This window comes from Vulpes lagopus, chromosome 7 (assembly GCF_018345385.1).
Source record: "Vulpes lagopus strain Blue_001 chromosome 7, ASM1834538v1, whole genome shotgun sequence".
Taxonomy (NCBI): Eukaryota; Metazoa; Chordata; class Mammalia; order Carnivora; family Canidae; genus Vulpes; species Vulpes lagopus.
In genome coordinates this window covers 103,586,879-103,614,773 of record NC_054830.1, presented here as the reverse complement: position 1 = coordinate 103,614,773, position 27,895 = coordinate 103,586,879, and the positions used below count along the sequence as shown (strand labels likewise).

The window sequence follows — 27,895 nt, the reverse complement described above, 5'->3', positions numbered from 1 at the left end:
GATTAGGTATTACCTAAAGGTATTCCTACTCTTTAAGTACGAACTCATTCCTAATCTCTTAGTATATGATCCTATAAACACTTTCCTCTCACTGTAAGCCAAATTGAGTCAGACTTCCTGTCCCTCAGAATTCAAAGTCCTAACTTCATGAATCCCTTACTTTCCTTCATAGCACATTTCAGAGTATAGTTTTATTATTTGTTAAATGCCAGTCTCTCTCCCTAGACTGTAGTCTCCGTTTGAGTAGCAGCATCTTATATATCAATAGCTAGCTGCAGCCTAATGCCTAGAACAGTTCTGACCCTTAATACTGAGTGACTGAATAAGCAAGTCAATCCAAGTATTTTCTTAGTTTCCAAAAAGCTTAAGAAGTTAACATTATGGAGCTATTTTTATGTGCCTGAGAGAGATCTGTTGTTTCATGATGATAATACTTATATGCTGAAATCCACTTAAATTTACATTGGATACGTAATCATTTTCTATAGGGTTAAGGATTGCCCATGAATTCTAGTTTGAATGATACCAAGGCCCCCTTTTTCCTGTGTGAACTTGGGCAAACTATTTTTCTAAGCCTCACTTTGGTTAGCAGTGAAAGGTCCTCACCCGAAGGCAGGCAACCATATATAACAGCCTCTTGGTAACTTGTATCACTGTTAGTTCAAAGGAACTAACCAGATAACCAGGGAGAAAAGGGAACATATATAGTCAGTTTAAAACCAAAGTGCGTTGAGTAGACAAAAGCAAAGGCCAGGGCTGCATAACACTGACATTTTTATTAGAATTCATTTGTAACAAATGGAACTTGTGTCAGCAAAGAACTGATTTTCATACAGACTTCTTTCGCCACCAATGTAACGAAGTAAGAAAATAAAAAGCACGCCTTTCATTCTGTAAAACATTTACGCGTACTACTAATTAGAGGTAATTGTATTTTTTTAACAAGCCATTTTACAAGTTATTTTTTTTAATTTTTCAGTCTATGCATCCAAAACGAGAGCAAAGAACACAACTGTTATTATCTTTGTAAAGACACTCCAAGCTTGAATGGCAAAGCCACATAACAGATGGATAGGATGGATCTGTAGCCTTCTGATCTCTGCTGGAGTATCAGGGCACCCATAAACCCAAAGGAAACCAAAACCCAAAAAAGGAAAAAGAAACGGGAATTAAAAATGAAAAGGAGAGGCTAAAACAAAGCAAACCCAAAAATAAACAGGAAAGAAAAAATTCTCTATGTTACTGAAGAATTTTTTCCATTCCTGCATCTATGTTGTGTTATTTACATACGCACAAATGAATTTCTGAAGCAGTTTCTTATAGATGGGTTCAAGTAATAACATTATTGGGTGTAGAATCAATAGGGCAGTGCATAGTACAAAGGTATAGAAAGTGCAAAGTTCCCTAGAGGCCCTTCCCTCCCCTGGCTGTCCTCGCCGTTGTCTAACCATGCAAATCATTTTTAAAAAAGAGCTAAAATAAAGTTCTGTACAAATCACTTTTTATATATTTTGATTTTTTTTTACCATTGTAACTAATTACAAAATTATACATAACTACACGTACATAGGTAAATAATAGCACCGTACTGGTTATGATGATGAAAATAATTGGAAACTTGAAAGTTAATGGTAATGGTAGATAAAGATGTTTACCTGGGAAAATCAAACTAGAATGGTTGTACAGAAAAGCACAGAGTGGAATGCACATCAATGACAGTAAGGGAGTTAGTTCTCGGAACAGCGCCTAAACATTAAGATATCTGGATAGTCTCTGCCTCATTTGTATGGTATGCATCCCGTTAATTTTCTTCTTGTGAATATTCTCCTCTTTCCCTTTGCCAAATGGGCAGTTTTTATCTCAGGGAGAGAAACTGTTCATTGGCAATTCCTTCTGGTGTGTAATATACACCATCAGATTCTACATGTCTAAGGTGGCATGTTGGCAAGTCTGTCTGACCCCCTTTGTTTCACTAAATGAAAATCACAGCACTCAGTAAATCACTGGCACTTGGATAAATCTCCAAAAGATACAAACTAAAAGAAAATGACAACAGATCCACATAGTGCACATTCTTCTCTGGTTCTGATGTAGGTTAGAGAGTCTCATTCTGAGGTAGCCTTCTAGATACTTTTTTTTTTTTTTTTTAGTATTATATTTTTTCTTTTTTTTTTCTTTTTTCTTTTCTTTTTTTTCTTTTTTTTTTTTTTCTTTTTTCTTTTTTTACAAAAGTGCTCAGTATGATGCTTGCAAGTGTTTGGTCTCTTGGATTTCATTCTGCTAGTGATGGTAAAATGTGGAAAACAAAAATCTTTGTATGCTGAACATCAATGAAGCTAAAATTAAACCAAAATATTATATCTATACCAAACTCTTTAAGAGTTCCTTGGATAATTTGAGGGTTCTTTAAAATCATATAACATATGGCAAACTCAAGCCATTTTCCATGGCTTCCTATAGCACTTATGTTGGAAAATTCTGAATTAAATTGGAAAATATCTAATCATTTAATCCCCATTTTAGAAAAATCCTAATGGACTAGTAAATATATTCCAACATTGTCAATGTTGTCACTAAAGTAAGTTTGGTGCAGTTACTGAATGTTCCAGAACAGATTTGGAAGGGATTCTAAATAAAACAAGTCATTTTTTCCTGATGTTGGCAACCATGAAAGGAAGGGCCCTGATTATCCAAGTGCTTTGGGCTGGTACAATCACTAACATCCCCGACTTGGTTGAAAACTAGGAATGCATATTATTCAAAGAGTTTTTGTACATGTGGTAAACAGATAATGCTTTAATTGGAAGAGAAACATATATGAACAACTAATGAAAATGTGAACCAAAGGCTAAAAAGAAATGCTATTAAAATAGGCATCAATTATAAGGCACTCTAAATGCATAACTAAAACCAAAAGAAAACAAAGTACAGCACTTCCCAGTTGTGCTGTATGCCACAAAATGTTTCTGACTGAACAGAGTAACATGAGTTTGGCTTTGCCCCTGTTACATATCATAAATGCAAATTTTATAGCACATACTATAGACGATATACGATTGAATACATTGTTTTTTAAACAACTTGATAGCTGATATATTACAACATTCTCCCCTCCTAAAGGGATATGCACTGACCTTTCCCACATGCACACCTCTTAGATATTTAATAATTTTTTTATTGCACTAGAGTGTTAGAAATACTGAACTTTGTTGGAAGCCTGGCTAACAAAAGGATATTTGTGAATATGAGTAGGTGGGTGGGAGGAGACTGGATAGGAAATTAGGGGGTGAGGCTTGACAATCACTGATGTGCATTCCTCATTTCCCTTAAAATTAAAATTTTATGATATTAAGAAATACCCATATGTCATAAAATTGATAACATTGTAAAAGATGTTTATAATAGCTTCTCTACCTAAAAACAAAACAAAACAAAAAAACCCACAACTAAATCATGGAAGAACTGAATGATAGCTATGTCTATCTTTTTGTGTGGACACACTATTTATATATACATAGACACCCCTGTTAAATATGGATATATATGTATATATGTTAGCAGCAGCTTTATACTTTGCGCCTCCCTGTTGATTCCAAAAACAAAACAAAACAAAACAAAACAAAGTTCTCTGACTATTTGAAGAGAATGGGTACTTTCTCACCAACCAAAACTGAACAGAAGTGTAAAAGTAATATCTGACAAGACTGATACTGTAGTTTAAGAATATTGCACAAAAATGTGCAAATTTTCAAATTATTTGATATTTCTACAGCAAGATATTACAGATAACAGTTCTACGGCTTAAAAAAACCTACATTTTGGAAATTAAAAAATGAAGAGTTATGTAACTTTTTTAAAATTCACTTTATCGAATGATACATTTTGTTAAAAAAAAGTTTACACAGTTAAAAATGAAGCACAGGTCAGCAGTATCTTTACAATACTAAAAAACTAAATCAAAGACTTTCTTTTTAAACATGTCCCCCCATTCCCCCCTAAAATGTTATTATGAGCAGTATGGTGGGAAGGGGCGATGTCGCAGCAGAGTCCATTTCATCATGAGAAGCCACACCAGCAAACATCTTGCACTGAACTGCAGGACTCTGGCAATTTCTCCTCACACCTAACAAACAATCCTGAACAAGATGGTGGTTCTTTGCTGTGATTTCTTCTTCCCTTTATTTTGAATCCTTGAGGTATCTGTAAATAAAATCCTTTAGATGCCTCATCAGTCAGGATTCTCTTTATTATTTTTCAGGTTAGATTATTAAACTGTGAATTCTTGGTCCATCCAGAAGAGTTTGTTTTTATTTTGTTTTGTGTGTCATAGTCCCACTAAGTGGTAGTTAGCTAGAAGTTAAGAAGGACTTCTCAAGTGCCCTGTATGGCTCAGAAGAGACTCCGTGGATACTGAAGGGCCTGCAGGAAGAACCCAGCATGGGTCCGGGGTTTCTACGTTGCATAGTGATCAAAGCTGCCCAGGTACTCCAGTGCGGCTCGATAGCAGAACTGGTACTGGTCCTGCAGGAGGCCCAGCATAGGAAGAGAGAGGAAAAGGGGTCATGAGTATATTGTAATAGAAAGATGAAAATCCATATTCAAAAACAAAGTTTTGCCCCCCATCTGGATGGGGGCAAAATTGCTACTCTCATCAATTAAGTCAATCCAATGATCAATCCGTTTCAGTGAGCAAAGAACGATCAGCCACATGGGGTGTTTATTAATTTCACCAATCAATTTGACTAATATAGTCTCCTAATTCCAAAGTAGTAACAGCTAAAGCGAACATTATTTTCCAGACAAGTGTGAGCTGTTCTCTAAGCAGTACCAAACAATCACCGCCACTGAACACGAGAACGTGTCACTGTTGTCTTTACAACTATTTGCTTACTTATGATTACTTATTCTCAGTTTGCATATTAAAGAGAGGCTGACCCAGACATATGCTATCCTAAGGAAAATCTGGATTCATTTATCTTCTGGGCTATTGCCAAAAGAATTGGAATAAAAAAAATATCTCATCAGACCTTACTACCTGCAATCAGAACTACCCACCACCATTTCTGATGTTGTTATACAAGTAAGGATGAGGAACAGTAAATACACAAAGCAACTCACACAGGGCTCTGGACTTTCAAGCTTTTCATCCCCTGAAAATGACATCCAAAGACTGGCTGTCTATATCAAAAAGTACCTGTGTTGTTTGGCCTAATTCAGTATGATTACTAGTTATCTGTCCGAGAAAGGCCCACATTAAAATAAAATAACTTGAAACATGTCCTTTTTCAGACAGAGAAGAACACTGTCATATCGGAATAAGTTGGGGCATTGTTGGAGAGAGAGAACAAATAGAATTTTTGCCATAAAAGAAACTTCTTTTCAGTAGCCAATGGGGCTGAAAGTAGATAGTTTCTATTTTGCTTAAACATGAATTTTTTTACAACAAAAATGGTAATGCAAAATAAATGGAGTTTGAATTCCTATGTTGTTACAGTAAGCTGCTTGGCTAAGTGTTAAGGGTTTTTAAATGTCCAATTTCCCTCTGCCACCCCCAATACCCATTAAGTCTGTCAGGCTGCCATCATGCTTTGAGTATTGTAAGCCAAATGCTTGTGCTATTTTGAAATCACAGTTTAGAAGATATGGGCAGTGAATTTAGGAATACATATAGAATGTAGAATTTGGTGGCTTTTCTGAGGAACAGAAACACTCATACTATTCTTAGAAATGAAGTCAATAGGCCACACTGGCTATATCACAAACTCATAATATTCTTTAAAAAATGAGAATTTCATGATCAGTTATTAGAATAGAAAATGGGGCGTTAATTTCTCTAGTGCTTATCCACGATCCAAGTATTTAAAATGACCATTAGGAGAATGGAGAAGTAAAACGAGCTGAGGATCTGTTATGCACCAGGCAATGTGCTTTATATATAAAATTGCCATTTTTATGGGTCAAAAGTGGTCAAATAGTGACAATTTATCATGGTACAACCTAATATATAATCTCACATAACTTCCAAAACAACTGTAAAGCTTTGAAACTGTCACTCCCACATATAGAGGGGTAAAAATGAGGTTCAAAAATATTGAACAGTTGGATGCTTTCCCAACAGTATTTTCCTGTATTTTGCTCTGATATTGAGAGTCTCTGGGCTCTAACAGGTTCTGGTTGATAAAATGGATTATTTGGCTCTTGAGACGTGATAAAATTCATGGAGATTTTTCTCACCTCTGTCTGTACCATGGCTGGTCGTTGTGTTCTCAACATTTTGACAGTCTGGAAGATATCTACAACTCCTTCATATCTCATTCTTTCCAAAACAATGCTTAGTGTTATGAAGACTCCAGTTCTTCCAACGCCCGCGCTGTCATAATAACAAAGACAGCGTTACTGCATGCAACACTCACAGTCTTCACCACATTAGCTTGGAAGTAGATATATGTGTATCCAATTCCATACCATATCAGGTTCTTCCACAGCAATGTTCAGGAAAATGTGGTATTGGGTTCACAAAATGACTATTCTTGGGATAATGTGTCATGGTAAAATGTGAATGTGAGTCCACGTGGAGTAATTGAGATTGAGTCTAATATAATAAAATAATTTTTCAACTGAGATTATACTGCAGGAAACATAAATGTTGCAAAGCAAATTGATACAAGGAAGGGTAAATATAGGTTGACTCCGTTCATGTACATCCTGAAATAATAGACCTTGCCTACTTAATATTTTTAAAATATGAAATAATTCAGGTAAGGTGAATCAAGTTTTCTATATATTATTTACTTCTTGTGGTCACAATCTATGAAGGATGTTTCATCACTTAGACATGTAAATAAGTAAGAAGGTGTATAAGACTATTCAGACTGAGATGTTAGTTTTGATATGGAAAACACATTCTGTTATGGGTTTTTTGATGTGGATCCTTATTCAATCTTTAGAAGGGTCAGTGAATATCTTATACTTACAGACTGTGTAAATGTATATATATATTTGTTCTCTCTCCTGAAACTTCAAACTTTAACAGATACTCAAAAGGGTCTCTAACTTTTAAAAAGAAATGGTTGAGCATCACTAAGCTTATCTACTTTTAGATATTCAGCAGCTAAAACACCAGGATTCTTTCTATCACATTAGCAAGGTTTTGAGTTTGTTTTCTTTATTGTTTTAAGATAATTCCAGAATGTTCACTGCAGCAGGAGAAGAAAATTAATTCATAGCTTTTGTGCTCTTAAAAAGTAAGAAAGCATCTGGAGGTTTAGGTAATAAGGAGAAGAGTGAATAATTTGAAAAATCTTTACATTTTTCGATCCTAATTAAACGGCATGTGTAACGCTTGGGTACAGGCTGTAGAAAATGGATGGATTCATTTACTTGGGGATGTAGCTGACAGGCATATATAAATAGTGTGTCCCTTTATAAACTGGGTTTTCTAAAGAGCCCAAACAGAAATGTTAAGTGAGGCTTTAAAATCCATGGGTAGTCTTTACAAAGAGGCTGAGGATGTCCTACAGCAGTGAAGGCTATCATAAAGATGGAATAGATGACCTTGAAGGTCCTTTTCAACCTTGAAAGCCTCTCTTACTCCTGAGGCTGTGATTTATGATCTTTTTTTTCCTGAATGGTCCAGGTATTCCAGAATCTATTTAACCTTGATTTGACTGCTCAAACCCTAGCAAAATATAGGGTTTCTGGCTTTCTACTGGGTTCTTTCAAGCAAATAACAGATACCGGCCTTAACAACTTCTGAATTTATTGACTTTAGAATGCTAGTTTAATAAGTTATAATAAGGTTATACGTGGAGTAATTGAGATTGAGTCTAATATAATAAAATAATTTTCAACTGAGATTATACTTCAGGTTAGTATTTTAAGGATATTCCCAGATAGGAGAAAATATCTAGGAGTCATATATGTGTGCATGTGTGTGTGTGTATAACAGGACATAGCTAACCTCCAAATACCAAAGGAGTGTTTAAATCATTTTGCAACAGCAGAAACAATGGGATGTAACATACATTTATATGTTTAAATTTATGGTTATATCTAAAGTTAAAAATACATATTAAATCTATTTTTTAATAGCTTATGCTAGAAAAGTCTGAATTAGTATTTGGGCAAATTATGTGGAAGGTGAAGGAGAACATCCAGGTAATTTCAGTCCATCTACTCTGTCTGAATATTTGAGTCCATATGTTGTTCCCTACATGATTGTTGGTTGTCTAGAGTAACCAAACTCAACACAAAGCAAATGTGAATAAAGAAGGTCTGTTGCTCATAGAATATAGCATCCCTGGGGAACATCATGTGCTGGAAAGAATCTTAGAGACATTCTAAGGTTCTGTCATAGAGCTATATGATGACAGAAGTAAGGCTAGAATTCAGCTATCTAAACGCCTGAATTGAATATGTCTCCTATTTTGAGAGCTTTTCTCCCATATCACTAAGTATCATAGTTTGGAATTTTTCTATCTTTCTCTTCTTCTTTTTCCTTCCTCCCTTCCTCCCTCCCTTCCTTCCTTCCTTTTTTTTCTTTTTTTCTTTTTGAAGCAAAGCAAAATTTTGAAGTCTCTCAATATTTTGACCACAAAGAAATTAGAAACTAAGATTTCAAATTGCTAGATTCTGAAAATATATTAGGGTAAATAAAATTAGGTGAATTCCTTTTGCTGGAAGGTTTCTACATAGCAACTTCCAAAAGCACTATATTTATGGTGAGTGTCCTTTCTGAACCATTTACTTGCTATTTCTATTAACTTCAATGACTTGGATTATAAAATGCTGTGGAAACTATTGAAAATAATTAACTTGAAGGTGCTTCATTTTCTGATATAGCAACAATTTTCAAGCGAATTGCAATTTTAACTGAGGTATCATTCTAATCACTTACTGACTGGCAAGAATTAGTATTGTCATTAGGCTGGATAACTATTTATGGTTTTCCTAAAAAGACAAACACAGGAGATAGATAGAGAAGGACAGTTATTGGTGTAATGCCACAGAAGTACAACAAGTAAGAAATGATTAACTGAACAAATTATCATGAGTGGATGTGCCAATAATTTGTTAAGGTAAAACTAGGAAAGGAAAAACACAGCTTGGTTTTTGTTTTTTCTTTCTTTCTTTCTTTTTTTTTTTTTTTGTTATGTATTTTTGAATTGAAGTTCGATTTGCCAACATATAGCATAAAACCCAGTGCTCATCCCATCAAGTGCACTCCTCAGTGCCCATCACCCAGTTACCCCATCCCCCCACCTACCTCCCCTTCCACAATCCTCTGGTTTGTTTCCCAGAGTTAGGAGTCTCTCATGGTTTGTCTCTCTAATTTTTCCCACTCATTTTCTCTCCTTTCCTCTATAATCCCTTTTTTACAAAAGGTAAAATTTGGGGAAGAAAATTCTACCTCAGGTTATTTTCATTTTATGGAAAGAAAGGGAAATGAGTCCTTGCTTAAGATTTTACAATGTATTTCTGAGAATAAAATACTTACTATGCTGATTCACTATAATCAGCTTGTACTGAAAATGATTAGACAATAACGTACATTTTCAAAGTTATTATCACATTGATCACAGATGGGGAACCCATCATTCTTGATTGTTCACTCACCTGCAATGTACTGAAATGGGCCCATCTTGGCCAAACTGCTCTTTTGTTTTATGGACTTGGCCAATGAAGTCAATAAATCCTTCTCCAGACTTTGGCACTCCTTGTTCTGGCCAGTCAGTGAACTGGAACTGCCTCACTGTTCGGGACTGACCGTCCTTTAGAGAGAAAGCCACATCCCCAGCCACAAAGAAGGATGCCAGGAGGATTCGGCCAGGGCACAGACCACATCAGCAAGAGTGATATTTTTTTTCCAGAAAGAAAAACAAAGGGGTAAGAAAAAAAATCAGAAACGTGTTTAACTAGCAACTTAGGCACACATGTGTCTTCCCTGTTATTAACACTGTCCATAGTCACATGTATTTAAATTGTAATTTTATTCCGGCAATGCTCAAGTAAAAACCTGGGTTTTCATTAAGGGCCATCTAGTTCCCATATATACTCTATTTCAAAGATTTCAGAAGCCAGTAACATAATATTGGAAGGAGCATCTGGGCAGGGCATGCAGACCCGAGATTTTGTTATGGTCACGATAACTTCACACCTGCCATGTTTGCTTATTTCTAGCATTGTCAAGTGACAGTGACACTGAAAGGATCTGACACAAACTGGGTAGTGGTTAAATTGGATGCCCCACATGTCTCAGAGGCATACCATCTCTACCCATGGCAGCATACACAGCATGTGCTATGCAACCACGCAGTTGAGTGGGAACGGAGGGGTCCCTCCAGGCAAGGAAAGAGAGGATTAGCAAATACACACTGGATTCTGAAAAAGGACTCTTCCCACTGACCATAGGAATTAAAGCATTTGTGGGGGGCTTTAACAGACAGACCAAACACAGATGTAAGAGGAGTCTTTTCTAGAGGCAAAACTGCTCTGACTCCCAAAGTACAAATCGTTTGAGAAGGAGTTACTGATATGCTTCTGATTCCTTCTAGAATAGTGTTTTCAGAAGCACAACAAAAGCAGAAGCCACCTTCTGCTTATAGAAGCAGAGTAACAATTATGCCCACCAACTTTCTTTGAATCCTCTGAGAAGGAAAGAATCCAAATTCCAAGCTTAGAGAGACTGATTCCATTTAAAGAGGCCCTGTTCCCATTAAGGCTTCAACTTGTTCCTCCTTTCCATTTTTGTAACATCTTTCCCCTTTAAAGGTCTTTTGAATATGGGTGTATACATTCCCACGGTTCTGGTCAAGTAGACAGACCCAGTCTTTCTCACTGAGTCATACTAAGAGGAAGGGATGGCTTAGCTTGAGATGGGCACACAACAACAGGGCATCTTCCTGACTGGCATCATTTGATAAAGCAGGAAGATCATATTAACCTTGTGAGAATACTCAGGAATATGAAAATAACTGCTTGACCCCATTACTAACTTATGGATGGTTACCATGGGAGCATGATTTACTTCCCTCTGTTTCTGGAAAAGGTTTGGCAAGCACAGGAAGGAAGTCAAAGGCTAGGTAATGCAGATTTGTCCTCCTCTAAATATCCTGGGGCTTTCATTTCTGACCATGGTGCTTGAATAGGTCATTCAATTGCAAGAATAGGTCATTCAATTGCAAGAATAGGTCATGTGCACAAACCCTTACTATTTGAAAGAGAGATCAGCTGACTCCATTTAAAGGTTACCTGTTTAACAAAACTGCATTCCAAGTGCCAATGTGCTTTCTAAACTGCTAAATTCAGATTAGAAACACCACTAGGGACACAAACAGCAAATGAGGCAGCTTAGGAAATTATAAAATCACAGGGAGCCTTTTTTAATGAAAAGAATGTGAACAAGTTCTTACTTCAGTATTTCTTTTGCTTTTTGAGATCAGATTTAATCGGGCAAGTAAGGAGTAGTAAGGAAGGTGTCTCTGCTATTTGTGGGGCCTGGCCCCTGGTCTTTATCATCAGAAATAGTTGGTGAGTTTGCTTGGGCTGTACTGAAGATTTTTCATCTTCAAATTCTGAAAGGGCACACTTTTTTTTTTTTTTTTCCAACAATGGGGTGGGTCAGCAAGGCATGCTTGCTTGGGCAATTCAAAGCTGAGACCACAGACTTAACTGCTACCTCGAGTACAGTAACCTTCAGAGTAGTTAAGATCTCAGACTTTCTGGGATTAACAGGTCTGTCACCTGGGCCAACCAGCCAGCTAACCAATTTCTCCTTCACTTTAGGTTAACAGCAAGGGCACAGCTTTGGGGATTAGCAGACAATCTCTAAACATGAGTATTGGTTGGAAAAGCTCCTTTCCAGAAAAAAAACAATGGATCAAGTAAATAGCTCTATCCTGGAGTTTAATTCAACCCACCTACTGTGACAGTTCCAAAAACAAAGCAGGGTTTCGGACTGACCCCTCTCTCTCCTAAAATGTGTTTGTAATCATGGTCTGAAAGTGGCCAAAGGCAAGGATATTAAAGTTTATGCATAGAACATGTTACATCAGGGCTGAACCTTGGACTCAGCAATCTAGATAAGAAATGCAGAATGAAAATTAGCCAACAAGGGTCATGGGTGCACAGCTCTCATGGACAGACACATTAGCACACCAAAGAATAAACCATGCCAGGAATCAAATTAGAATGTGCAAAGCTTGTCAGAGTCTTCTAAAGAATGCCATTTGCTCTGCAGTTTTAAAATCATACCAAATTAACCTCCAAGCCCACATGACCTAAAGGGCTTTGCAAAACAACAACATATTTACAGCCTCAAGTAATGAAGAAGTCAAAAAGCTCCAAAGAGAATGAGCTGAGAAAGTGAATGTAAGCACAGCCAACCAATCAGTAAATGCTTCCCAGGACACACAGTTACCAAGTATATCCTCAAAGTTGGGCTGCCAGATGTTATGTTTGAACGGAAGCCAACTCTGGGTTTGTGAGAACACTTGCCAGACAGAGGAAAAGTTACTCTTAAATTAAAAAACAAAACAGCCCTCCAAGATCAGTTATTTCTTTTCACTTTGGGAGTATGGTCACTCAGCAAATGTCTCTCCCAGAAATACATTTTATATGGCTTTTTAGCCAATGGTTAAGAGCATAAGATTGGCCAACTTACCCTGGCATCTGTGACCTTGAATTCTCTTAGGATATACTGTGGCATGTTGTACTCAGCCATGGGATCTACAACAAAATACTGGTATCTTGCAGATCGTTCTGCTGGCCAGTATTGGTGACATTTCTCCTAAAAAGAGAAAAGACTGATGTCAAAATATACAAAGTACAAATAAAATTTTATCTATCATCTATCAATCTATACATTTAATTTCTTTCTCTCATTAAGAAAAGTTCAAATTCAAGGCCATTCCAATTGCATGTGACTCATTTTTTTCTTTGAAACTGTAAGGTCCTCAAGAATAGGGATATTATATGGTTTAACATTTGCTCATGGTATCAAGCACAGTACTGGGGCATATGGTAACTTATTAATACACATCCACTGAATTGAATACTTTGATAGGATAAGTGTCTTCATATCTACAAGTTCTCCAAATAACTACATTAGTGCTTGGATACAATGCTGGCCCTGTCAATCATGCACTGCATCTCCAGAGTAGACTTGCATTGCTGTGTTATGGAATGAATAGAACCATCAAGTGTGAATGCAGAAAGAAAATTCTATATTGATCTGGTCCAGTCTCCCTTGTCAGCTGAAGAAACTGGAGCCCAAGTAGTTCTAATGATTTGGCTAAATCTTGCAGAAAGTCTACTATGAATAGTCAGAATAGTAAAGTTATTTGCTTATTTGGCATGTTTTGCCCTCTTAATGGGCTTTAGATGATGAGTTTTCGATCCATCTCTACATTTATACGAGGAGAGAAAGAGAATTTTAACCAAACATAGAAAAATACTTACATCCATTGAATGTAAGTGGTAATTTCTTGGGTATCTCTAGGACTATTTTATGTATTTTTCAGCATAATCACTTTCAAAATGTAGATCTGAGATGACCGGATTATATCCTTGGAAAAACTATGTAACTTTCTAACACCCTATTCAACAAGTGGGTGGGCTGGACAGGGAAAAACTGCCTCATAGATGAAAGAAAGTCAAGTTTCTTCACACAGAGAAATTATGGCACATTTATTTGCTCATGAAACTCCAGCTTGTCCAGGGTAAAAGGGAGAAAGACTATTCTGAGAATTGGGATGTAAGTCAAACAGGGGCATCTGCTTCTTTGCTCTTATGATCATGCTGCACTGGAAACAAAATACTTTCTTCAAAACACACAAATTAAAGACCTTGATGTGGCTTATGCAAATTAAAAACCAACACACAGTAATGAATGGCCCAGAATGTGTCCGGAGAACCTCCACATTTCAAAGAAATGATGCTGGCCCTTGGGTTATTAAAACAGTAATTTCTTCATGGAATGAATGTCCTATGAGAAGACACTCACTCTGCCCATCTCACGCAGCTTGGTGAGCATCACAACAATGGTGGAATTGTGTTCCCAGAGCATCCGCCAGAAGTCTTCAGTGGTCTCTGCCAATGGCCCCTGGGTAGCGATATATGCTTTCTGTTGTCTGAATTATAGAGAATAAAAGTAACATGTTAAAGTAATCAGAGAACATTTGATATGTACATCAAACCCACTAATGAAAACTGAAAACATATTACCAGTGCAATTGCAGTAAATGCCCATTAAGATTGTGTAATCAAATGAGAATATTTAGTACATTTTGGGGACTTTGCAAAAGAAATTTCTTTGTTAATATTATGGTGTATATCTTCATCATTAGTATTTAAATTTTGGTGCAATGCTAATAGCTCAGTTTCATGTATCTTACAAGTCACTTAACAGTGGTGTGGTTTCATTTTGTAGATAGGGATCTTACACAATCTATTAAATGTATGAAATGTGTTATAAAACAGTTTCTTTATTAGATTAACTCCTTCTACAACCAAATGGCTTCTCAAGGAAGAGTGCAGAAGGCCAGACTAAAGATTCCATGACTGCTTCTTCTTACTCCTATGAAAAATAATAAAATACCAAGGGACTGAATGCTGACCTATGCAGAAAGAAGATGCTTTGAATTGAGACAAAATTCATTCTGGCTGTGAAACTAGGGCACATGTAAATATCAAGGCTTTGGGCTGTCAGGGGAACAAGAGTGTATACCTGTATCCATCAATAAAACTGGCATTGATGTAATCAGATCCTTCCACTCCTCGGATAGGCTGCAGGCATACCCTTGTGGATTCATATGGCATAATATTAACAAGGCGATTTTTGAATTTATTACATGGAAGATTGGCACTGATGAATCTTGAGGTGTGAGCTTTAGAGCTGGCTAGACGCTGTTGGATAGAAAAAAAAAATCCGACAAAGATAATTTTAGCCTGTGGTTAGATGCAACGTACTCAAGATCTCCTCTTTAGATATAAAGCTTGTGTTTACTTTAAAGCAAAGGACTCTTCAAGCTGTACTACTTTTCACTTCTACCTAATGATTACACATAGTGTACTGAATTTTTAAATACGTTCTGAGAATATGACTCTCAATTTAAATTAGGGCACAAAAGAGCTCAAGGTATTGTTAGGAAGCAAAGAACAGAAAAGGGAAAGAGGAAGAGAGTGTTTTATAGTCAGACACTTGAGAAGGTCAAACGAATCTTGTAACTTCACAAATTTGAAAGGTTAAGAAAGTGAAGCCACCACTCAGAGACAATCCCAGAATGACTTGCTCCTGAATTACCACATCATATCCAATATCGTACCTTAAATTCAAGCTCCATTCCTGTGACATTCTCTCCTGCTTCTATTTGTGTCAGCTTCTGAATGTAGGCATACAAGTTTCTAGCTGGCACTTCGGTATTTCCACAAGTCACTGCTTCTAACAGTGCATCATGGATAAAGATGTACTGGTCTTCTGTTTGAACCATGTAATTCCTCTGGGCTCTCATTAAAGTTACATGGCCATAAATATCTACAGTTTTTTCATGCTTTATTCTTTCTAACATGGCATCTATTACGATGAAACAACCAGTCCGGCCAACTCCCGCACTACAAGATAAACAAAAAGAAAAGTCCAAATACATCTATCAGGAAAACCAACACATAAAAAATAATTTTAATTCTTGCTAACTAAGTTTAAACCCATTAATTATTTTCAAGTAGCTATTGGGATTATTTTGGAGTACTCTAAAGTAAAACGTATTATCAAGTCCCCATAACCAGAGGGTAGGACCAAGTAAAATTAATTTGGTCTCAAAATGTAAAAACATTAAATCCATAATTGCTGTGTTCTTTGATCATGTAACATGAAGTAGACCTTATTTTGAAACTGATATGCAAAAATCACAAACATTTAGGTTGTTTATATTAGGAGATACTTCAAAAATTGGTTAAGATATAATTAGTCTATATCTTTTTGCAAACCTTTTCCATCTATTTCAGTTCAATTTGTGAAATAAAAACTTTCAGATTACTCAATCTGAAACACTTCAAACATTCATATTCCAAAGCCCAGCAAGGAAGTTCTAAAATCAACTTAGTAGAAAATATATAATTAACATATTAAAATGTTGCACACTAAAAAAGGTGCAGGGTATCCTCGATGGAAATAAATTCTTACTAAAAAACCATCACTAGAGAATAGGTGTGCTTTTTGGTTTTACTCCCTTCTCTTCCAGTGTTGAATGTATTTTGAAATTCCAGGTGAAATTCAAGTATTCTGTGTGGGAAAATAGAAGCCTAAATCTTTGTTACTGAAGGAACTCTGAGGCATTTTTTAAATTCCACTACTTTGGGACTTATTGGTCATTTTCCAGTTGGTGGAAAATAGTTCAAAGAAGAGAAGGTGATAGAGTGAGCAAAACCCAAAGACCAGATCCGACGTTCCAAGGAGACAATCTAATTTACTGAACTGGATTACAGAGTCAGGTGGTTGAAACACTGGAATTTCCTTGAGTGTTGAAAAGAATACCAACAAAATAACATATCTGTGTTCTTAAATCTTTAGGTAAGCCTTGTTTGTCTTTTATCAAACTCTTTAGAGTGAGTCCATTTATATGTCAAGTATGGTTGAATCCAAGATAATTTTCTCCTCATGATTGTGGATAGTTACCTGGCTGGGAAGCAGGTCATCAACAGGAATAGGTATATATCACCACTACAGACACTAAACAACAGACAAACTCTTCATTAGCTACATGCCACTGCTTCTATCATTGTGTATCTATGTGTTCGTTTATTTACCCATCTGTCCATTGACATATCCTTCTCTTCATTCAGTGAACAGTACTTTGTTAAGTAACATAGGGGATACAACATTCAAGATGACTAGATCATACCTCAAAAGCTCAGCATCTATCAGTGAAGTAAAAGGTCACTTAACTACTTATACTAAAAGACAGAAGAAGAATAAGAAGAAGAAAAAGAAAAAAGGAGGAGGAGGAGGAGAAAGAGAAGAAGAGGGAGAAGAAGAGGGAGAAGGAGAAGAAGAAGGAGAAGAGGGATGTGTTAGTTCGTGGATGATGTGGCGTTTGAATCTAGTACTCAAAAGACAGGAAAGATGGGGAATTGAGGAGGCTAGAATAGCAAAAGAGAAAAAAAATGGCTTTTGTAGTGATACTGTTGGCTCTGGGAGTTACATGTGAAACTTTTCATTGGCCTTGTGAGGCACTTGTACAAGGACTGTACCAGACTCCAAATGGATGAGTATAGTGAGCAGTAGGGCACCTGACACAACTGAAATGGTTATTTATTTCTAGTGCCAAGTGCCACAAGGTGAGAAGTAAGCATTTTGTTACAAATAATATTTTTATTAAATTATTCCTCTTCTAAAACACAGAGGAAATAATAGTTTTATTTAACTATTGAGCAGTACAGATGTAATCTAGCTTCCATACAAACCCTGAGGTTTGTAGTCTAGGTTAAGTGGAAATATGGTATGACCACTATTTAAAACTTGCTTACTTTTTTATCTCCTGTCAGATATAAAGAAAGGACTGTTACTATTTAGTCAGAGAGCCTCTGGATTTTTATTCTAAGACTCTATCCAAAGTTTAACCACAAAGTGACATGACACTGAGATATAATGCAAAAGCCCCTTGAGACAGAGTCTTTGAAATGACAGAATTTTTTTTTACCACACAATTAGAGACCTGATGCACCGATGTCCACAAAGTCCCATTTTTATCTAGTTTAGTCCACTAATAAACCTGTGAGATGGCGAGTTTTCCCTGACACTCCCCATTACCCCACTCCCTCACCACCCCCAGGCAGGATTAACCACTCTCTGTTCCAGATCACTTAAGTCGTGTGTCAAATACCACCCCAGTACAGTCTCAGTCACATCATATTATTAATTAGCCTGGTGGGGCTGCCATCCACAAATCATGGCGTGTAACCTGAGAGCACAGTTTCTATTACCTCTGTGTTCCCTCCACCAAGCATGCAGTCGGTGCTCAATAATGTTTGTGAAATAAGATTATAAATGAGTGATTGGCATCAGAGACCTTATATAATGAGAAGCTCATTCATGTTCGGTAACCCTACTGAGGAAGCAGAACTCTTCAGTTAATGAAAAGAATCCTATATTTGACAAGGGCTCAGAACTGTGCAGAGAATGCCCGAAGACTGCTCCAGGGTGCTGGGTGGGGACAGGGAGACTGGAAAATGCTTTGAGTGGCCTCTGTTTCTTGGTCTTCTGATCTGCCATTGCAGTGCAATGGAAAGAAAGTATGACTGATCTTGGAGAAGGGAAGTAGCCCCCACATTGGGGAGGTTCTAAGACTGAGTAATACCATTTTTTCTTTTTCTGTGTTGCTTTAGCTTCATTGTCTTCATCCTTATTGTGCATTGTCTCTAACTGGATACACCTTCATGTAGTTCTTCATAGTGGAAACCATACTGTAAGCCTTATAACTGAGCCTTAAATATCAATTCTAGATAATGGCAGGGATATTTTCCCAAAATATGCATCAGGCACAATTCCAAATGTCTGCATGATGCATAGATCTATATTCTGACAAAAAATAGCACAGAATCTTGGAAAATTGGTAGGAATGACTCTAGTTTCAAACAGTAGCAACCTCTTCATGGTGGTAATGAGGGAAAAAAACAAAACAAAACAAAATACATGCCTGAATCTAAATTACAAAGTATGGAAAAAAGAAAGAAGAGAGGCTATGACTTGTGCAAAATCTATTTTTTTCTCTCCCCAAAATTCAAAATACTGTTAACTGCCCAATCTTGCTTATTCATACAGAAGGTAGGGAAGGAGCTGATCCTTTTAACTTACATGTTACTTCTTCTTTAGGAGGAAGAGTTCTTTGGGGGATTGACTTTTTAAAATTTTTTTTTAAAAGATTTTATTTATTTATTCATGAGAGACAGAGAGAAAGAGAGAGGCAGAGACACAGGCGGAGGGAGAAGCAGGCCCCATGCAGGGAACGTGACGTGGGACTCGATCCTGGATCTTCCCAGATCACACCCTGGGCTGAAGGCAGCGTTAAACCTCTGAGCCACCCGGGTTGCCCTCTTTGGGGGGTTTAAATGTTAGAGGCATCTGTTAGCTTAAAGTAAGATCACAAAGTTCAAGATACTTTTCTCAGATACCAATGGCTGGGTGTCCTTGAGAAAGTCACCTAACTTCTTCCCTGCTTTTCCGTTTTTCTTAAAGGATGATAGTGATAATTAATTCTAGTTAATTACCTAGTAAGTCTAAGGCTGAATTAAATGTACTGAATGTTTTGCAAACATAAAGGAAGAGACAATTACCTTGTAGGTACAAACTGCATTTTAAAATTCTACCTCTGAAGCTGACAAAAGGAATAGGTAATGTTAATGCTGAGAAAATTATGATAGAATCACTGCAGGATCATTTAAGATTAGGCTTTCAAAATCTTGCTTTAGTCTATCCCCTCAAGCTGTTCTCCCCTCTCTCCTCATATTTCCAATAAATTATGCCTTACATTGGAAGAACTTTCTGCTTTCACATATATTGTCATGGTAAATGAGATGGCAGTAAAGAGCCTTCCCACCATAGTGCTTGGTTTCCAGGAGGCATTCGGCAAAGGTCTGTCAGTTCTGTTTTCTCTTCCATGATTTATAACATTTGGAAGCTGCCCTGAAGTCCTACAGCTAATGGTAAATGGCCAAAAAAGGAATTCAAATGGAGATTGCGCAGTGCTAAACTTTAGCACCACATTCCATGGCACAACTTTCATTACACACTGCTTTCTGCTAGTTGGGTCAGACAAAAAAGGCCAAAAAAAAAAAAAAAAAAAAGCACCTTTCTTGTGGCTCACCCCTTTAGAACCCTCTAGAACATTCCTTTAGCAGTGTTCAACAATCCTGAATGCAGGTTCCTTGAGAAGCCTTTCTTCCTTGGTTTCTGTGCCACTGAGTATGCAAAACAACCGATACTCCCCTTGTGGTTGAGGGCAGGAAGGGAGATGATTTCCAATACAAAATCACCTGAAACATGTAGCACATGAAATGAGCTAAGAGAAACTGTGACTCACACATAATGGTTCCATGGATTCCATGACGGGATAGAATTTCTAGCAAGTTGGAAACCAAGACCAGGATGAACTCAATATGTCAGTTTCAGAAACCTACCAGCATCCCTTTAGACTGTGTCTCAGTAAGTGATGTTTTTCTCTGTTTAATTCCTGTATTGGTTATCCTCATGCTTCTCTGGATTTTTCCATCTGTATCTCTTCCTCTAATTCACATACCTCAGTCAGCCATCAAAATGTAGATAATGTCCCCAAAGTTCTGTCCTCCATTCTTTCATTCCCCTTCATGGTTCAGCAATAATCTTCAAACAAATGATTCCTGAAGTGATGGTCCTTTCTTTGAGCCCAAGGGGAGACCTATAATTCAAGCTTCCCTCAAGTTTCTCCAGAAATAAATAGATTCCAAGATTAATCAGCATCTTCTCTGCTCAAATCTGCTCTTCTCTCTCTTTCCTTGCTATTTGGGTCTAAAATTTAAGAATCAGTTTGGATTGTTTTCTCTTCCTGCCCTGCACAGTAATGAATTATAAATTCCTGTGTTTTCAACCTCTACAAATTTTATTCAACTATCCATCAGTGGTGTGCTGGAGCTGGCAAAAGCCAATTGTTAAATTCTCAGAAATTTTGCTTAAATAAATGTATTTTTAAAAAGCTGTACTCACACTGCCTCTTAATTATTTTACATTTATGCTCTTTAGGTGAAAGTATTATTAAATTCTCAGAAATTTTGCTTAAATAAATATATTTTTAAAAAGCTATACTCAAAACACACTGCCTCTTAATTATTTTACATTTATGCTCTTTAGGTGAAAGTTTTATATAATGAGGTCCTACTGGAGCATCTCTCCCAAGCTTTGTATTCACTGATGTCACAGGTATACCTTGAAATCAGACATGGTGGGAGGACTTACACCAAGGAAACTGGCAAATACTTGTTTCCCCCCCACAGAGCTGCTTGTTACATATTACCAGCACACATTGTCCTAATTCCTCTATACCCACCAGCCAGGGACAGACAGGAAAGTGCTCATTACTTTGTTTTTCCATCCACATACTCTCATAATACTCTGCAGGCTACTATTCCAAAAATATTTACTGAGTGCCTACCATGTGCTAAGACATCAAGGAAGTGTTGAGCAAAACCAACAGGATCCTTTCCTCATGGAGATTACAGTTTAACAGAAGAAGTAGATAGTAAGTAATCATATGAATAAGTATTTAGTTATAAATCTCTAATCACTGCTATGAAGTAAATGTACAGCATGCTGGCTGAGCACCTTTGAGGAAGTGTCATTTGACACCTGTTATAGACTGAATTGTGTCTTCTCAAAATCCATATGTTGAAGCCTTAACCCTGAACACAATTGTATTTGCTGAGAGGGTCTTCAGGGAGGTAATTAAGGTTAACCAAGGTCACAATAGTGAGGCCTTTCCCCAGTCAGACTGGCATCTTTATCAGATTAAGAAGAGACACCAGAGAACTATAAATAAGCAAAACAGTTACTTTTAAAGAATTGGTGTTAATACAATTATACATTTAATAAAAATGTTATAAAGAATCCTTAAGATGGAAAATACATATGTGGAACCTCCTCTTTCTCCCACACCACTTTCCAACCACCCAGCTTTCATTGTAATGCAAATAGGCTAAGCCATTTTCTCCTCCAGGGCCTTTTCTTGGGATATTCTCACCTAGAAAGCTTTTCCTTCTTCACTCAGCAAACCATTGTCCTTTAGATATTGTGTGTGCCTGCTAGGGCTGGGTGCCTTCAACAACCGAAATTTAGTTTGTGTAAGTTTAGGAGGCCAGATTAAGGCATCATCAGGGTTGTTTCTGGTGAGACCTCTCTTCTCGGTTTAAGACACAGCCTTTTAGCTGTATCTTCACGTGGCCTCTCCCCTGCGCGTGTGCACACAGAGAGAACTCTATGTCCACATACAGGTATGGCAGCAGAGGGGAGGGTTAAACCTCCAACACATGAATTTTGAGGGGACACAATTCAGTCCATAACAGGTATCAGTTTAAATCCTTCAAAAGTGCTCTACCAGCATTCTGTACATGCACTTCACAGCAGTGGTGGTGTGTGGAGTTCTACCCACAAGATTCTTTAGTACCTCATTCTCCTGCTAAACTGCGGCCTTGACAATGATGGAACCTCCTGTTTTGCTCACCACTTCCCTGATGTCCTAGCATATGGTAGAAACTCAGTAACATTTTTGTGGGATAATAGCCTCACCAACAGTTTTTTATTCAGATACACATATTGGTTTGCTGGAAGGTGTCTCTAAATAATGTTTTATGTAAAATATGCACGAGTAGTATTAATACTGATGCCTTGTATATCTGAGAATGTTTGTTTATTTCCTTTACCTAGTTAAAACTGTGTGGTTCTCAGGTAAGACTTTTTATTCCAAGAGTCATAGATTTCCCCAGCTCCAGGCAAATTAAACACATTTAAAGCTTTCCCAACTCTGGGCCTTTGTCTACAGGGACCCCTCCTCCTCCTTATCAGGTCTACATGTTGATATCTATCTTCCTTCAAGACTCCCAAGTGCTACATCCTCCACCAAGACTCCCCCTTGGTTTACTCCTCCTTGGATCCCTATGGAAACTTATACTTCTCTATCAGCAACTGCCTTATCTCATATCTGTTTTCTGGTTATTATCTTGATGCCAGCTGACAATCTCCTTGAGGAGATGAACAACAGCTTCCTTGTCTCTAATTTGATAATGTCTCATGGCAATTTCCATACCAGGGAAATAGGAAGCCCTCAACTTGAGTTCCAACATTTCAAAAATAGAAGTTTAAAAATATGAAGCCATTTCTTTTGGATCAATGATATATATACAGGAACACTCCTCAAAGTCTCCCCTTGGTGGGAATATTTTTGATACATGCTTATGAAGAGAAGGGGAGTTCCTTAGAATTTGATGAGATAGAAACTACTGGTGTTTATGCTCTACTCCAGTTATTCAGAAATAACAAATCTCAGGCACCACTTTTTTCTTAAGAAACTGAATATTGAAAATTCAGAGCTTTTAGAAGTATGCCAGCTACTTTTGTTTGAATTTCCAAGTTCCCACAACAGCACATATTTTACTTCCTACTCCAATTTGCTCTATTTTTCACCCATCAGTAGCTGAGTGCAGTGCACCTCTCAAAATGAAGGATCATAGTTCTAAAAGCAAATGCATTTTTCTTTGATCTTGAAAAACTCAGCTCCCCATAGCAGCAATAATGACGGAACCCTATTTAGTGCTGTTTGTTTTTCATCATTTCAACAGCCTTCAACCTGAAACATGATAAGAACAGCAAAACTGATAAACCACCCTTATTTTTATCTGTTTTCTGTCGGAGTAGTTGCCAAGCATAGAGACAGATTTTTCTAAATATCTTAAAAAAAAAGTGCATAACCCTGTGCTTCAGGCTGAGGCCAGCACAATTCAGTACATTTATTATGTTACAGAATATTCCAGCAAAAAGGGAAGAGGACAGCACTGTTAAATCAAATCTAGCATTAGGTTGGTCCCTGTTTCCCTTGAAGTAAATCCAGCTTTCTAAACTGCCTTCCAGTGAGGACAATGATGCCACCAAAGCAAAGCAAATTATTGACAAAATTTTGCCTTAAACAATAGGAGCAACAAAAAACTGGCTTCAGTGAGTGATAGACATTCCAGCATTTATGAGCTGCAAGGCTATGCAACCCATTGAGCAAGTACGCCTACTAGGAAATTGTTATTACTTCAATATTATCATTCATCCAGTTACAACATTTGTTTTCAATTTCTAAAAACATGATTGAGTTAGTCCCACGAGTTGAAATATGCTTAATGTCCCGTGATGCGATACGGTAGTAATGTGCAAAGGAAAACATTAAGAGGCATAAGGGGACTGTTTTGCACTAAAATAATTCTGGGGACGTGCTTAAAAGTTGGCTTTTCTGATTAATCTGGTGGAGTATTAATGCTGACCCTTTACTGATACTTCAATGGTCTGGCAAAAAAAGGGCAACAGAATTAGGAGATTTTACAGATCATTTAGTTGGGTGCAAAGACAATAAAATATGAACCAAAAATCTTGGTGAGCATTTGTACATATTTCAGCTCATAATTTGATTGAATATTACAGTTCAGCTACAACAAAAATGGCATTTACAAACTGCAAAGAGAAAAAAAGGACACCTAAGAGAATGGGTTGAATTTAATGACTGAGGTTTATGAAGATTCATCAGATAACTATCCTGCTATCCTTATAAAACTGTGATATGATCTTCATATGGCTGTCATTGTAATACTCTCCTCTCATTTTTGTTAAAAATTAACATTTAACTTAATGTTCAACTATATTGGGCACCTCTAGAGTATTTAGTGCTCTCTACAAAAAAACTGACCCCAAAGTATTTTAGTATCACATTCTCTGGCATCTTTTTTTTTAACCTAAAATGACCAGAGAGATTATGCAAATTTCTTTGACATAAATATTCATCTGTTTGATTTACTTTAATATATTATAAAATAAAAATTAAATATTTTGAACAAATTGTCAATTAAAATTCTCCATGCTATTAAACACAGACTAAAAGCCTAGGTATTATAGTTGTTTGAGGGGGCAATTTTGTAGTGTTCATTAAAATCATAAGTGCACACATTCTCTGACATGGCACTACTATTTCTAGAAATCTTGTCACTGACATAGATGTACATATATGCACAGAGGTATTAGAAAGGGATATTCATTGCAGCATTATTGGAAATAACATGTTAATTAGGTAAAACAATTATTAGGACAAAGGAAATGGTTAAATAAACTATTATACATAAATATCAGGAGTACCAGTTAAAAGAATGAGGTAAATCCACATATTGGCCAAAAAAAAAGTTGTCCAAGACACCATTGAGCCCACCTAAATATGTTGCAGACCAATAGATACATCATGATACCATTTACATTTTTTAAAAAGACCATACATCAAGATTATATTGTTTTATATGCATACATGTTGATGGATAGGACTTGATCTGTAAAGATGTACATATTATTAGAATAGTTACCTCTTAGTGGAGAATGGTATTGGTTTTGGTGTTGTTAGGGATACTATCACTTCAGTTTAAGTGCTCAATTTTTAAATTTAATTTAATTGTATTATTATTATTATTATTATTAATTATTTTAGAGAGAGAGAACAAGTGAGTGTGTTGGTAGGGGGGCAGAGGGAAAGGGAGAGAGAATCTTAAGCAGGCTTCATGTCCAGCATAGAGACCAATGTGGGGCTCCATATCATGACCCTGAGATCAAGATCTGAGGTGAAATCAAGAGTTGGATGCCTAAGGGACTGAGCCACTCGGGCACCCCTTGATATCTTCTTTAAAGCAAGGACAACATAATCATTCAATAAGGAATTAAAAAGAAATATAGAATAGTGAATAAAAATTGCCATTATAAAAATATTAAAAATCAATATATAGTTGAGGCTCCAAAGAGATAAAGAAGATGGAATCTTATTCACTCAAGCTCAGTAATATTGCCCAGAGATGGATTCTCAGGAGACGTCTAGGCAATGTTGACAGCTCCTTACAGCCAGGATTTGGTCCTGCCATCCAGCAGCAGCTTTTAAGGTGTGGGTTTCAGAAAGCAGGTGGATAGAGAAGACAGCCTAGAGAAGACAATGCTTAGTAAAGAGCTAGAATAGGCAAAAGTTAGGGTGACTCAATGCAGAACCTGATCACTCTAGAAAGAAAAATATGTTGCCCTCTTGGGTGGCATCCTTCAACGATCCAAAGTTCATACTTCATCAACAGAGAAACTTAGTCAAAACTAAGCACAGAGAAAGCAACATGACAAAGATCTTAATCTAGAATATTCAGAGGTCAGGGGTAGCCTAGCCAGATCATATTCCCATCAGACATTTTATTTTTCCATCATTGCCTGAAGGGGGACTTCTTAAAAAGAGTAAATCTACAAAAACCAAAATCCACACAGGGCCAAATCAGATTTTTTTTCTTTCAATTATTTGACTCTAACAGAATCCTCCAAAGACTTCCATGTGATATTGGCTCTGTACCAACATTATCTGCCAAACACATTTCCTATTATTCTTAAAATGTGGTCTCAAGATAAATTAGAAGGCTAATATGTTTATATAAAGAACATCTGAATATACCATAGCAGTCCTTATTTTACAGATGGCTAGAAGAGGCAATTAGCCACAGGTAGAAACCTACTCAGATGGCCCTGATAATTGGTAATTGACTTGAATCTGAATGAGGTCAACTGAATGATGCTACGGAAGTATATGGAACTGTATCATTTTCACAGAGATTTTCTTTGTAAATGGCCTATCAGTTCAGCTCATATTCTATATTCTTTTTATAATAACACAAAATTATCTACATTTCGAAACTGGATACAACTATTAACTAGGCCTGCAAAGTAAAGCTGCACAGGTTGTGTACTGCTCAACCCAAAGAAAGTTACAATCATGTCAACTACAATGTGTAAAACCTGTTCAGTGAATATAGCAGATTCACCATAGCAACATAAATGCCATTATTCCTGACTCAGCTTAAGCAGACTCAAGAAAAGAGTCAGGGGAAGGAATTTATTAAGATATCAAAGTTTAGCAACTGAACTTCAGGACTTTATTTCAATCGTTTTGGGAAACATCTCAATATTTTCCCACAAGGGCGAGCTTTCAGGGGTTTTCTGTTTTGGCTTTTCAAAGATGCTATTATGTTCATTTAAACATAAATGGTTCAACCGTTTTTGAAGGCCCTAAATCAGGGGTTACAAAATTGCATCTCTGTGTTTCATTTGGTCCTTTTGTTTAGGTCATTTTGTTTGATTCTCACAAGATTTTTTGTAAGGCGGTGAGACTCTGTCTCACTACAGTCCATCCACCTTGTGTCTTATCCAGGGCCTGCTTCACTTATTTATATCTCCCAACAGGCCTCCAACAAGCCTTTGTGTTGTGTTCCCATGGGTCTGATCTGGCTTCTTAAACTCACAGGTTTCTGAATTACTGCATCAGTACTTCTTGCCTCTGGTCTGCCTACTTGGATTTTTCGAAGGAGGAAACTGAGACCTAGTAAGGGTTAAGAATTGGTTCAAGATCATATGGCTATTAGAGCAGAGCTGAGAGCTGATGCTTGCGTCTATGTCTCCTCTTTCCCAGACTCATGCTTCCAGCAGTGGGAGTTTACTGGAAACAGATGACAGTTTTCCTTAGAGCTCTCAGATGGACCCTAGGTCCATGATTCTATCAATCTAGGCTGCAAGAATGCTGGTCTAAAAGAGACATGCTGTGTCTGTAACAGCCCTTTATTCATGAAACATTAGATTCCCAACTGCCCCAAGAGAAAGGCATTAAGTGGCTTTTGAAGGACTGTCAAAATAGATCTTTGTGTACCTGGCTATGTATTAAGTAGTGTATACTGATGTCAGCTCTATCTGTTCCAGATAGATGGATGACTTTCAATAAGCATAGCATTCATACACGATGACTACTTAATTAATGAAAATTAGTATTAAGTGTATTTAGAATGACATACTGGTCATGTTTGACAATGGGAGTAGAGAGGATAGGGTTTGCCTCTCATGGAGAGTAATACCAGAAGATGAAGAATACAGCCATGAGACTGTGACATCAGGAAGATGAAAATATTCAATAATTCAATTCAATAAATAAAAAATGAGAGATTCCTCTTCTATGTATCAATCACTATGCAATGTAGCACCAGGCATTTATACATTATCTGTCCATCAATGTGGTCTGCATACATTCCCAGGCAGCATTAAAAAACAGATACCTGTTTTTTGTTCAAG

The 27,895-nt window shown here is 37.0% G+C and overlaps 1 protein-coding gene across 40 annotated transcripts in view; it reads right to left on the bottom strand.

The window, feature by feature from the left end:
* Positions 1-757: 757 nt before the first annotated feature.
* The window catches only part of PTPRD (protein tyrosine phosphatase receptor type D), a 508,136-nt gene continuing 480,998 nt past the window's right edge, over positions 758-27,895 (bottom strand). For all 40 annotated transcript variants that reach the window (XM_041763191.1, XM_041763202.1, XM_041763197.1 and 37 more), the window contains 7 exons: positions 15,324-15,609; positions 14,726-14,904; positions 14,003-14,129; positions 12,662-12,787; positions 9,616-9,770; positions 6,235-6,370; positions 758-4,521 (listed from right to left, as the gene is read on the bottom strand). In XM_041763191.1, coding sequence (XP_041619125.1) covers positions 4,453-4,521; positions 6,235-6,370; positions 9,616-9,770; positions 12,662-12,787; positions 14,003-14,129; positions 14,726-14,904; positions 15,324-15,609 — 1,078 coding nt within the window. In that variant the 3' untranslated portion in view covers positions 758-4,452. The remainder of the gene's footprint in view (positions 4,522-6,234; positions 6,371-9,615; positions 9,771-12,661; positions 12,788-14,002; positions 14,130-14,725; positions 14,905-15,323; positions 15,610-27,895) is intronic.